The sequence below is a fragment of the Catharus ustulatus genome, chromosome 7 (genome assembly GCF_009819885.2).
Source record: "Catharus ustulatus isolate bCatUst1 chromosome 7, bCatUst1.pri.v2, whole genome shotgun sequence".
NCBI lineage: Eukaryota > Metazoa > Chordata > Aves > Passeriformes > Turdidae > Catharus > Catharus ustulatus.
This window is the reverse complement of record NC_046227.1, coordinates 16,501,844-16,514,455: the sequence shown is the minus strand read 5'-3', so window position 1 is coordinate 16,514,455 and position 12,612 is coordinate 16,501,844. Positions and strand designations below refer to the sequence as shown.

Here is a 12,612-nt window from a genome sequence, read left to right as displayed (position 1 = left end):
CCCTACACCTCCGGTACCTGGTTTGCGGGTGCGGCCCGCCGGAGAGGGGGGTCACTCGGTTAGAGGGATGTTATTGAGTGGAATCGCTGGAAATGCGGGGAAATGCGGCGGTGGGCGCCCGGCTCCCCATTGGCCGGGCCGGTCACATGCCCGCCTAACTTTATTCAGTTGACAGCAAGTAGGAGGGCTCTATGGCAGGGGAAAAAAAGACAACACGAGAAAAATTAGTATTTTCTACCTTCAGAAATTAATGGCCATGAGTTCGTATATGGTGAACTCTAAGTATGTGGATCCCAAATTTCCTCCTTGTGAGGAATATTTGCAGAATAGCTACTTAGGCGAGCAGGGGGCCGAGTACTACAGTGCCTCGCAGGGCTCTGATTTCCAGCACCAGGGACTCTACCCACGGTCAAACTACAGCGAGCAGCCCTTTAGCTGTAGCAATGCCCAGGGCTCTGCCGGGCAGCCGCGGGGTCACGGACAGGAGCAATCCGGCCCGGCGAGCCACTTCCCCGGCCCAGCAGAGCATTGTCCACCGCCTCCAATGTCCAACTCGCGAGCCTGCAGCCAGCAGCCGGCCCTCAAACCCCCAAACGGCTCCGCAGTTAAGCAGCCAGCAGTAGTTTATCCCTGGATGAAGAAAGTCCATGTTAACTCGGGTAAGGATCCTCTTCTTACTTTGCTCTTCTACCCTGCTTCCGATCGTCCTCAGCGGCGCTCTCCCGAGTCCCCGCCAGGCTCGTGGCTGAGCTTTTTAAGCCGAGGTGGCCAATTACACTCGCCATAAATTTTTATTGCTGAGGAAATAGGCCGTGGGCCATGCGGGGCTTTGGCGTGCAGGATAAAACTCCATTTTAGGAGCCTTCTAGAGGCTCCCAGCCTACCTAGCTGCGTGTGCCCGTAGTGCCTGCCTCAAACGAGGGGGAAAGCGGCCCGGCCATTGTAAGGAACTGGGACGAATCCAGCTCGGCCACATGCTCGCAGCTCATAAGGTTTTCTTTTGTAAAGTCGGACCGGCAAGTCAAGATTAGCTTTGTAAAAGTTCTCCGTATTTTTTTCCCAGTGAATCCCAATTACAACGGAGGGGAACCTAAACGCTCCCGCACAGCTTACACCAGACAGCAAGTCCTAGAACTGGAAAAAGAATTTCATTTTAACAGGTACCTGACCAGGCGCCGCCGTATCGAGATAGCCCACACTTTGTGTCTCTCTGAGCGCCAGATCAAGATCTGGTTTCAGAACAGAAGAATGAAGTGGAAAAAAGATCACAAACTGCCCAACACGAAGGGCAGATCTTCTTCCTCTGGTTCAAACCCCCATTTACAAACTGGTTCCAAGGACCATCAGACTGACTTGACAACTTTGTAGAAGAGGTGAAATTTTCCATTTCATCCTTCGCTTCTGACCAGTACTGTACATAACTGACACTACCCAAGCAGAACCTGCATGTAGCAGCTAAGGACACGAGAAACTGTCATCTTTCTTTAAGGTACTGTTGTACAAAGGAGACAAAATGACGCTACTTTGGACTTTATTTTATTTGCCTCTGCTAGCACAACCTAAAAAAGGAAAGAAAAAAAAAAAAAAAAAAGGGGAAAGAAAGAGAGAGGGAAAAACAAACAAACAAACCATCATGCAGGCAGTGGGAATTGGGAAAATATTAAATGAGACCTTCTGTCCCTAAAAAATAATAAATCATTGAAAATGAAACTGTCCTGTGTTTCAGTTTTGAATTCTGAAGTGAAGATTTGATGCATTATTCTGGGATTTATACTTTTAATTGTCTTTTTATCCCATGCAATTTAGGAAGGATGCATTTTGGGCAAGTTGAGGACAGGAAATTCATAGCTTAGTCTTTTATTCGAACATAAAGACTAGTAATTGTGAATTTTTTTTTTCTTTTGTGCTGCTTTACCTTTCTCGGTGTAATGAAAATTCTTGCTCATTTCCATAACGTCTCAGAAAGTGTGCATAGAAATGAAGTGAAAACGGGTTATTTTATGTTCTGGTAATGTTAGTGTATTTATTTATTTGTTACATAGAAGAATGAAGACAAAAAGAAAAATAGTAAAACCAAAAACGAGGAAGGGGAGCTGAAATACAGTATTTTTCCTTCCCAGTCTCATGAACACATATGTAATGTTTACTTGTCTTGAACGTACACAACTTTCTTGTCCCCCCCACCTTTTTTTTTTTTTAATTTCCTTCTTTGTGTATAGGAAAAGCGTCCCTGCTTCTTACCGTGTGCCATCCAGAGCTAACAGGCTTGAAATCTGTTTCCAAAGTCTGCTCTGTTCAGCGCTGTGCTTTAAACCATCGATACCTCATTTAAAAATGGAAAGGAAAAAAATAAAAAAGAAAGAGAGGGGACCACAAAAAACAACCCCACAAAAAACAACAGCAACCCAGATTTAAATATTAACGTAATTTCTGATAGAAACTGAGCCATTCAAAGCTGAAAGCTGAGCACATTCTTTCAATCAGATTTTAAATTTCTTTTCTACTAGACAGAGATAGTCTATGTGGGTCGCTGCTTTGTTTTGTTTTGGATTTATTTTGGGGTTTTGTGGCTTTGGTTTGTATAGTTTTAGGTTTGGGTGGGTTTTTAAAGATTGGGAGGTTTATTTTTGGTTTTGGTGTTTGGGTTTTTTGGGGTTTTTTTGGGGTTTTTTTTGTTTTTTTATTTGAGCAGTGATTGTTTTTAAGCAAACCATGACACATGACTGCCATGGCTGGAAATCTCAGCAAGTTGCTTTCGGGAAAGGCGAAAGGCTTGGATGGGAGCAGAGTTGGTCTAATATCCACGAAATTGTCCCTGACTGCTGGTTGCCAAAGTTTTAGTGCGCTATAACTACGAAACCAAACCAAACCAGCTCCCTGAGCCACTTACACGTCCGCTCAGGCGGTTTTAAAGCTCAGCCCTTATCTCCTGTACCCTCAGGCAGCCTAGCAGAGGGACCACATAGCCAAAATTGTAACGAGGTGATCCCTTTATTAAAGAGAAAAGTGGCGAAGAAGGAAACTCATAGCAAACACTGAAGGGAGGTGGAAAGAGCAGGGGGTGAGTTAACGTGCCCTTCTCCAGGCTGGATGCTTCCCACTGAGAACTCATGGCTCTCTGGGCTCGCTCGGGAAAACGCTGGCCAAACTGGGCTTGAATTAATTCGAAAATAAAAGGCGAGCTTTTCAACAAGAGTGTATTCGGCAACGTTAACTGTGGCCAGCAGTTAATTTCTGCCCTTTTCTCATCGCTTGAAGTCCGCAAAGTGTCTTTAAGACTTGGTCTTTTGTTTTAGAGCCTGGAGAAAACTCTTTGTTCTTCTTTAGGGTTAGCCCAGTTCTCAGACTTGCACATGGCAATACTTGAATATCTCCACGTCGTGATATTAAAGATGGATATTCCCGCATTATTCGCATCATTGTTTCTATGACAAAAAGCACCGAGTTCATACATAGTAAAGACGTCTTTTTTCTGACGCCTTCACGTTGAGAAGCTGAAAAGGTATTTTACTGAAGTTCGGCTAAATTGCAGGAACAGGTTCACCCAGAGGACAAATTTTCTATTCGATTAGTTGTATTTCAGCCGGGAAGAGTGACCTCTAAACCCTTAACCTTTTGGACCCAAACTACCCTTCCCTTTCTCTGGCATGGAGAGCAGCTAGCAGCAGCGCTTGAGGAGGGAATTCCTGAGACAAGTTTTCAAGTTTTGTTACACCAGGTTCCTGCAGTAGTGGCCTTTCCTCTCCAAAGCCATCCTTTTGCTCTTCATACGTATCTATTAAAATAAAGAAGAAAAAAGGGTGTGGGGAAGTAAAACCCCTCTAGCTGTCCTTCTTGAAAATCTTGAAAATCCTCTGTCCGGACCCCCGCTGTTTTCTTAAAGTCTGATAAGTTGGCTGCGAGCAGGGCAAAAGTGTTAATCGAGAGAGAGATACCAACTTTGGCATCTGTGGTACAGTTCTGGAAAATGATGGCCTTGGATAAGAAAATCCTTGTTTTGTGCTTCTAATCAACCGAGATGGCTCCCGAAGTTAAAGGACCAACTTCTGCTCCCAGATTTCCTTCCCCCGCCCACTGAAGTCAAACAGGCATGTAGCTGCGAGCAGAATTTGTCTCATTGTCTTTTGAAATGTTAATAACTCCAGGACGAGTGTTGGCTTCGGCAGGCACAGCTCTTACAACCCCTTTTGCAAGTCCCCTTTGAGCGAGGCTGGAGCACTGTAGGTTTGCATAGGTGTAATTGCACCGTAAGATGGGAGAATATGTGAAGTGGAAGCAGAGAGCACCAAACAGAAACAGTTTCTAGTCGCCAATGCTCTGAATGGTCAGGAATATCTGTAATAATGACCAGGAGCACCCACTGGTCGTAATCTCCCGTGCAAAACGAACCTGAGTTTCTGTTTGTTTGGTTTTTTAAAATGGTTGTAACCCTCCTCCAGAGTTGTTTTTTGTATGAAGGGAAGCTGGTTATTTTTGTTTATCACGGGTGAACGTTGTGTATTTGAGCCTTTGTTAAACGGTCGCATTGTCCAGCACTGCTCTCATGTCTGTTAAAGTGTGATGCTTTTTATAGACTTTGCTGATGTTTTGCTGCCATTAATTAAAGCGTTATTTATACTAACTGTCGCCTGTAGTGTTGATGTAAGCCCTCCACATACTTTTGAAATAATAAAAGGTGTAGCGAAACAGATCCTGATTTGTACCTTGAACAAGCAGTCTTTACAAGGTGGGTCTCTCTCCTGTGAAAATGCTGGTCCCTCCCATCATTCCAGTGTTAAAAGATGAGTGACTCTGCATAGCATCCTTCCAAATGTCCCTTTGAACAGGTTTGCTGTTTGCCTCAGCCATAATGGTGTGACTCTAGGCCAAGCTGGAGTCTATATTTACTTTTGGGCTGCAGTTAAAAGTGCCTGTCATCCATTTGCTGCTGCTTTGCATTTAACAAGCCCTCCTAGAATGACTCCTGGATTTCTGCATGTGTGGTAGGAGGCAAGGAGCCACACCTGAAGTCACCTCGGTGCCCACACAGATGTGTGTCTTTTAGGTGAGTCCTGGAAAGAATCAATTAAATAAAGAAATGGAAATTCGAAATTGCAATGGAGAGAGTGGTTTTTCCTGAGCAGTAACTCTCACTTTGACAGCGGATACAAAAGAAAGATCACAAGAAAGCACAACTTGGAGACTTTAAACTTTGTCATGCACCTATGGCAAGCATATTCTTTTTCTTCCCAGCGTAAGCATCTCAGACAATAACACATACATCTAGCCAGGAGAAGTCGATTGCACTATTTTTGTCATAAGTGCTTGTCAGTGAGGGCTTGTCCTCTCCTGGAGCGTGGTCAAGGCACGAGTCCAAAAATACAGTGTCTGGCTCAGCTCGGGCGGGGAGCGGGGTGCCCAGCAGAAAGCGTGTGCCCTTACTGCCCAAGTGCACCGAGGGGAGGCTGGGGTTGCCTTTCTACGCACACACTCGCTAAGTTTAAATATCGAGGCATATCTTGTGATTATACTTCCTCTCTCTGCTGTTTAATGGCTCCTCCTGTTACTCCCGATACATCAATACAGTTCTGTATATTATATCACCACTAGTCGTTAAGGTAAGAATGAAGAGGAAAGGCAGAGTCAATAGCGAGCCCCACTCACTGTACAGTACAGTAAATAGGGACCTCTCGGTGCACAGCCACACCGCTTCCAACGGCCATGTTTGTTAGCCCTTTCCCCTGATTCTTTTTTTTCCTTTTTTTTTTTTTTTCCTTTTCCCCCTCCTTCCCCCCAAGCCTAGAGACCAAAATAATCTTGCTAGGAACAGTCATAACAGGCAGAATTTCAAAGTGCAAGGAAGATGATAAGAATAGATTTCTACAAGTCCTGACCACGTGATTTGCGAAATAATTAATTCAGCACGTCCCTTAAGAAACACGGAGTCGTCATTAATCTGCCAAGCAAAGGACTCTATCAGACTTGAAAACTGAAGAGATCCCAAGAATATAATATACAAAGGGTGCCGTCCCTCTCCCTGCACACCTAGCTCTTTGGTAGCTGCTGAAAAAGAGACGCCCGGTACGTAAATATTTTTTACTTTTATTCCTCTTTATTTAAGCCTTAATGAACTCAGCTGTCAAACACTTGACAAATAGGGCACGCTGCTTCCTGATTTCCAGCGCGGCAGCGGCCGGGAACCGGACCGGGCGCAAGCGATGACCTTTGCTTCCCAGGGAGCGGGGGAAGAGGACGGGCGCGGAGCGGCGCGGAGCAGCGCGGTGATGGCCAGAGCGCCTCCCGGAGCGGCGGCTCCGGCCGCGCCTGCCTGCGCGGGGAGGCGCGGAGAGGAGCGGAGCGGAGAGGAGCGGAGAGGAGCGGAGGGAACAATGCGGCTGTCAGGGCAGCCTCTGTCCGGTCCCAGCGGCGGGGAAAGGCCCTCAGCTCCTCCGCAAGCGGGGTCGTAAATTTTGCCGAGCGTCTTTGACAGCGGGGCCGGAGCCAGGGCCAGGCTCGCCTTTCCCCCGCCGCCCGCACAAAGGCCGGTCCCGGCCCCGCTGCCCCGGCCCCGCTGCCCCGGCCCCTCTGCCCGCTCCTGCCCCGGCCGCCAGAGCCCTCTGCCCGGCGCGGGGCTGCGGGGGAGTCCGGCCGCATCCAGCCCCCCGAGCGGGCATGCCGGCTTGCAAGCCCCCGATCAATAGCCCGGACTGAGGAAAAATAGCATTTTTGTTTTTATACAAAGCCACTCTCTATAAACTCCATAGAATACCGATGAGTCTGACATTTCTCTGTGAAATCCCAGTCAGCTGGAAATACCTTCTGCAAACAGGATATTCTTTATTATCCCTTGCTGGAGTAATTTCTAAAAACCTTAGATTGTAGCTTTTTATTGCTTCCGTTTCGGTGGCAGGACAGAGACAAAGTTTCCTATGTTATGAATTATACATTCAAACAATAACACATTAATTCAATTATTCAAAAATGACAAATGTTTATGTGCTGTGGTAGTGACTAAGGAACAGATTTGCTACTTCACGAGAACTCCTACATTTTTATCAATGAAGTTTTATATTATCCTATTGGGCCGGGAAAGAAACCAAACTCCACCAAGACACGCAGTAAAATGGACCTGAACATAAATCGCAACCCTTTCATAAGAGCGTTTACTCTCGCATATAGCCCGGGCTATTTTATCAGTTTGACAATTGCCGGAGTTGTTGTTATAAATCATCATAAGTAATTCCTGAAAGGGTGCGAGGCTGCTGGGGGGCGGGCGGAGACTGTAAATCTTTCTGTTTTATTGCTCTATGAACATATGCTGCGATTGAAGAAGTCTTAGATCCTTTACTGGAGACAAATTCGCGCAAAGCTGGAGTCCCACCAGCCAAAGGATTAACATTTCCTTAATACTTTTTCAGTCCCCTTTACGATATCTTAATTCTGGCAGTGGTGGCGAAGGTGCTCCTTTCTTTCAGCCGTCCTCCATTTTCACGTTAAATTTGCCTGCTCTTTTCTTTTTCTTTTTCTTTCTTTTTTTTTTCCCCGCGTGTTTTTCTTTTTCTTTTCTCTTTTCTCTTTTTTCTTTTTCTTTTTTTTTTTTTTTAAGCACTAGACTCTGAAAAGACACCAAAGGGCTGTGATGCTTTCTCCGGGGGGGTTCCAAGCTGCCCTCCAAAAAGGCATTTTCTTCTGAATCTTCTTCGTGTTCTTTGCTCGTGTCCAGCTTTCCCCCTCGCACTTTTGTGTAGGAAGCTAAAGACCTCTCCGTCATCCAAAATGTCTAAACAGCGGCCAGAATTATGTTCGGCTTTGTGTGTATGTACACAAGTATGCAGAACACGCTGTGCGTGTAGGGGTTGCTGTATGTACACACAGACACGCGAGCACGGGGGGCTCGGCAAAACTACCCAGACACCAAAATATATGGCTGACTGAAAAGGATATAAAGAACCATTACCTCTTACTTGAGGCGAGATTTAAGTGCATCATTTCGAAGAAATATAGGATTATAAATCCGAAGCCATACACAATAATTTACATTGAACTTATGTTTCCATCACTGGACTCCAATCTTTTTATAACTGGTTTGCAAAGTCAGGAAAAGCAATGTAATTTAGATAAATGTTACAATGCACTTACGGTTAGTATTGTAAGGTAATACGTTACTGTCACATCCCCATGCTTTGGATGGTAATGAAATCATAGCAGATGTTAGATTAGGTGTGGTGTATTTATAGCTACAGATATGTTGCAAAAAAATCAAACAGAGAAGCTAATACGTATATTTTTTTTCCCTTTTGCCTAACTGGTATTGTTGGGGAGCTTTGTGGGCACACATGACAGAGATACACAGGGTTTATTCCATGTCTCTTCATAGACACAGAGCAAGGAGGCAGGCTCAGGGCAGACACACACACGCACAAATGCCATGAGGGTTTTTCCCCCAAGGCTTGTTTAGCCTCCAGACAGGGGCAGTCCCCGCTGCCCAGCATCTTCCCGGTCCGGAGAAGGAGAAAGCAAAAAGTCGCGCACGCCAGCGGGCCCCAGCGCCTGTCCGCCAGAGCAGCGTTGATGCGGAGCTGCCCCCGGCACAGGCTCCCGGCCGCAGCCGCTTCCAAATACCTCCTCTGTCTCCGCTGGGAATTTCTGCGCGCTGGGATCATCCCGCGGAATTCACCTTTCCCCCTGCTCCTCCGGCCCCGCGGGGCGCGTAAGTGCGGGCCCGCGGTGGGAGCGGAGCGGGCAGCGCGGGCTGGGCAGCGCGGGCGGGCGCGCAGGGCGCGGGGTCCGCCCGCCCCACGGGCCCGGCGCGGCAGCCCCGCTGCGCAGGGGCGCGGGGAGCGCGCCAGCCTCGGCCCCGGCGCGCTGCTCTGCGATCACGTGGGCCAATATGCCTGTATTTTAAGGCAGTGCCTATATTTCTGATTATAAAGGGATTTCTCCTGCTCGCCCCCAAAATTCATCAATGGCCGCACGATTTAAAACCAAAACAAAACAAGAGCCGGCCAATTGCTGTCGTTGGTTCCAGGAGGCTGATGGCTAAAGGGTTCTGTGTTGATTTTTTTTTTTAAAGCCCAACAAATTCCGATTTCCACTCGCTCTCTTTTATTGGTAGTTGAGCCTGAGCCTGTTTTCGTTCTATCGGGAATTCTGGTATATGGAAATATTTGTAAAACCGCAAGATCAGGTTTAGGAGAGTATTGTCTGCAGACAAAGGGTGAAGGATGTGTTCTAAGAACTGCAAGCGCAGATCCTGAAAAGTGAGGAACCCAGGTTTATGATAAATTGATACACAGGTAAGCAACTGCATGACAAAATGGGACGTTTAACTGCAGGGGCTGTATTATCTCCTTTACTCAGAGGCGGTGTGTAATTTGTTTGCAATCTCTGACCATAGTGTCTGCAAATGTATGGAGTGGTCTCCACTTACTTGAGGGTTTTAAGCTGTATCTTCTTTTTATTATGTTCTTTAAATAAAAAGTGAACTCATTTCCAAAAGCTAGGGGAATACGTTTAACCCTATCCTATCCTTTCCCCAATTCTCGGTGGTTTCAGGAAGGGAGTTACAAATAAGCAAACAAACGAGGGAGAGAACTTTGCTAGATGCTCCCATTGCCAAAGTGAGATTGAGCATCACATTAATGCGTTGCCGTGGTTAGCCGGGCAGGGGGTAGCCGTGTTGATTTGTAAAGGGTGATTTAAAATAGGCTTATCGGTAATGTAGCCCCCACACAGGATCTCTCAAATGTTCGTGCCAAGTGTGCTCCTGAACCTTTTTCCCTGGCAGTGCATTCATGCACTCCTTAGTGGCTGTTGTTTTCCTTCCGCAGTTGTCTTAGTACTGCTGTTACCGGTATGCTCATGCCTTCGAGTTACACACGCTATTTGAAGCACGGCTTGATATTTATCTACCGAGAAGTTTCTTGCCCTGCATTTGTGTGGTTTGATCAATAAGGCGGTGGGAAGATGCCTGAGGGGGACCGGTGCCTCTCTGGGCGGACTGGGGGTCTGGAAGCGAACACACAACCTCCCCGCAAACATTTACAGCTCAGCTCCCACTTGGGCTGTTGCAACTAGCCCGACTCTCCCAGGAACGCCTGTTTCTGCTGACTGGTGGCTTGCCTGGAGCCGGGTGAACTCTCGGTTATGTCTATTGTAAAGCCCCTGCGTAAAGCCCAGCGTTGTGCTGTCGAGCAAGAGTGTGTGTAAGGTTGGAACGGACCCTGCCCTCCCCGAGTCACCCGGGCGCGTCCTCGGCGGGGGTCGGAGTGCCCCGAAGGAATAGGGTGGGAGGCCAGGGGAGAAGGAGAAAGTTAGGGTGTTTGTTTATTTATTTATTATTTTCTGTTGCGTGTTGCTCTGCTCGATCAGAAGTTAAAAGCACTGAACATTTTTCTTAGCTGTATGCCTCCAAGCTGCTGGCCTGCCAAGTTAGTCAGCTGAATCCAATTACTGCGAGCAGCATTTCATTTGGCTCGATGGAAGCACTCACTTATAACTTCACCTAAAATTTCAATAATACCTATATTGGTCCCACGCCTGAATAATTCTAAAGATTTCCCTGGGTTCAGCTCTGGCAACGTCTTCTCCGAGCGCTGGGAGACGAGCACAACCCCAGCGTGCCCAGGCTCCTCTCTCCGTGGTACAAACTTTGGGGGTTATTCCTGTGGCCGTGGAAGTCTTGGTATTTGGCCAAGCTCTGGCTAAATAAAGCATGTCTAGAGCTAGAAGGCTATCGCTTGTGAGGCTGAGAAGCTGCTTCGGAAAGGACTGAGAAGTCGATAATTAATTAGGCACAAAATGAAAACTTACCGTGTTAATCAACAGCGGCTAACAATGACTCGGTTTGCAATATTATGATCTCTCCGCTCAGGGGCTAAGGTGCAACCCACTTTAGGTTGCCTTCATACACCGTGTAAAGTGCTATTTCTAATGAATTCTCTTTAAAAAAATAAAGCACTTAAAGTTGACGTACGCCCACGTGAATACATTATATAAGACGTTACCGGGACAGGCCCGGGCCAGGAACCTGAGCGAGCATCATGTGTAATCATGAAGCTCCACTTCCTTAACTCCAGTTTGCCAGCATAAATTAAGGTGATTTGGAAGGGGAATGTAGCATCCTACTGAGTTTGGTTAGGGAGAGAGAAGACTTGGTGGAAAGTTGTAAGGTCTGTTGTGTTGTGAGCTATCGGAGGCGCTTCCGTTGGTTGTTCATTAAGTGGTGAGTTATTGCTATACGAGCCAAAGGTCATTTCAAAGGCTTATAGTGGCTAGATATCGTCTTTATAATGACCCGGGCTTCTTTGTAGGGGATTTTCTGGCACTCTTAAGTTCTTAAAGTCCTGAATCGACACATTGCACAGACAAAGGCTAAATACTAATTTCGCGACGCAAATGTTTGCAGCGCATTTTCAATGCTGGGACTTCTTCGCTTATCTTTCTTTCTGCCTTTCTTATTCGGTGTCTGGGGGGAGAAATGGAGAGAGCCCCGCGCTAGCTTGGTTTCCGCGGAACTCCTCGCGGGCCGTGGGTGCGGGAGGCGGCAGAGGTGCTTGTGACCCTCGGAGGTGCCCGCAGCTGCCCCGCAAAGGCGCTCCCTCAGCCCCGAGCGCTCCCCGCCCGCGGCCCGGCCCGGCCGGGCTGGACCGGCCGCTCGGGAAGGCAGGCGCGGTTCCGCGGCCGGTGCGCGGGGCCCGTCGGAGCGGCTGCCGCAGGCCGACCTGCCCGGCCCCGACCCACAACCGGAGTGTTTTGCACGTTTGTTCGCTCCCCGCCTCTCTCAAAGCGCTACAAATAAAGGAAGAGAAACATCTACCCTTTGTCTGGTAAAAGATCTGACGCGGATGGAGAGACACGGTGAGGGGCTGCGGACGAGATGTGCATTTATTAACAAAGTCCTAAGGAAGAAAGTCCAAAACAAAGCAGTTCCGCTGAGAGTTATCACTTCTGTTGCAGGTCCGTGCCCACGGATTATCCAAAGGAACCTGAAGATCCTACTCACACAGTTAAAGTCAAAAATCAAGAAAAAACCTAAGTTTGGTGAGTTCTCTAAATTTCCTTTTCCATCCATGTCTCGCTTTCCCTATCGCGACAGGCCCGTCGCAGGGAGCGGGGCCCGGCCCAGGCCCGCCGAGCGGGGAGCGCGGCCGCCCCACACGTCAGATAAAGAGCAGCCCGCTGAAAGCCCCGCTGAAAGCCCCGCTGAAAGCCGCCCCCGGCCCAGGGAAGCCGAGCCCGGCTGGGGAGCAGCCAAGGCCTGGACCCAGCCGCGGGGAGCTGCTGGACCCTGGGGGGCTCCGTAGCTGGTTTAAGAGGCCCCACGGCGGCCACCGCTCGGTGTCTCGCAGGGCCTCTTCGCGCTCCCCAGTGCTCTCAGTGCCCTCAAAGACGAGACATCCCGCGGCTCAGGCGCAGCCCCAGCTGCCCTGGTGGGTGCCCAGCTGCCCTGCTTGCGGCCGGGTCCGGCGGCGGCTCCAGCGCTTTCCTTATATACAGGGCTGCCCCGGGCCGGCGGCCGGGAAACGTGCCGAGCGGGGGATTCTTTTGCCGGGCTCCCTCCTACGCGCCGGCTGCTTTGCACTTCTGAAAGTGCCGGGGCTTGGGAAGTGTTTTCCTTTTCATTCCTGGCCG

The 12,612-nt window shown here is 48.4% G+C and overlaps 1 protein-coding gene across 1 annotated transcript; it reads left to right on the top strand.

The window, feature by feature from the left end:
* Positions 1–241: 241 nt before the first annotated feature.
* On the top strand, positions 242–1,497 carry LOC116998906 (homeobox protein Hox-D4). The gene is made up of 2 exons (XM_033065072.2): positions 242–659; positions 1,064–1,497. The coding sequence occupies exons 1-2, from the start codon at positions 251–253 to the stop codon at positions 1,366–1,368; spliced, it is 714 nt and encodes a 237-aa protein (XP_032920963.1). The 5' UTR covers positions 242–250; the 3' UTR covers positions 1,369–1,497.
* Positions 1,498–12,612: the final 11,115 nt, after the last annotated feature.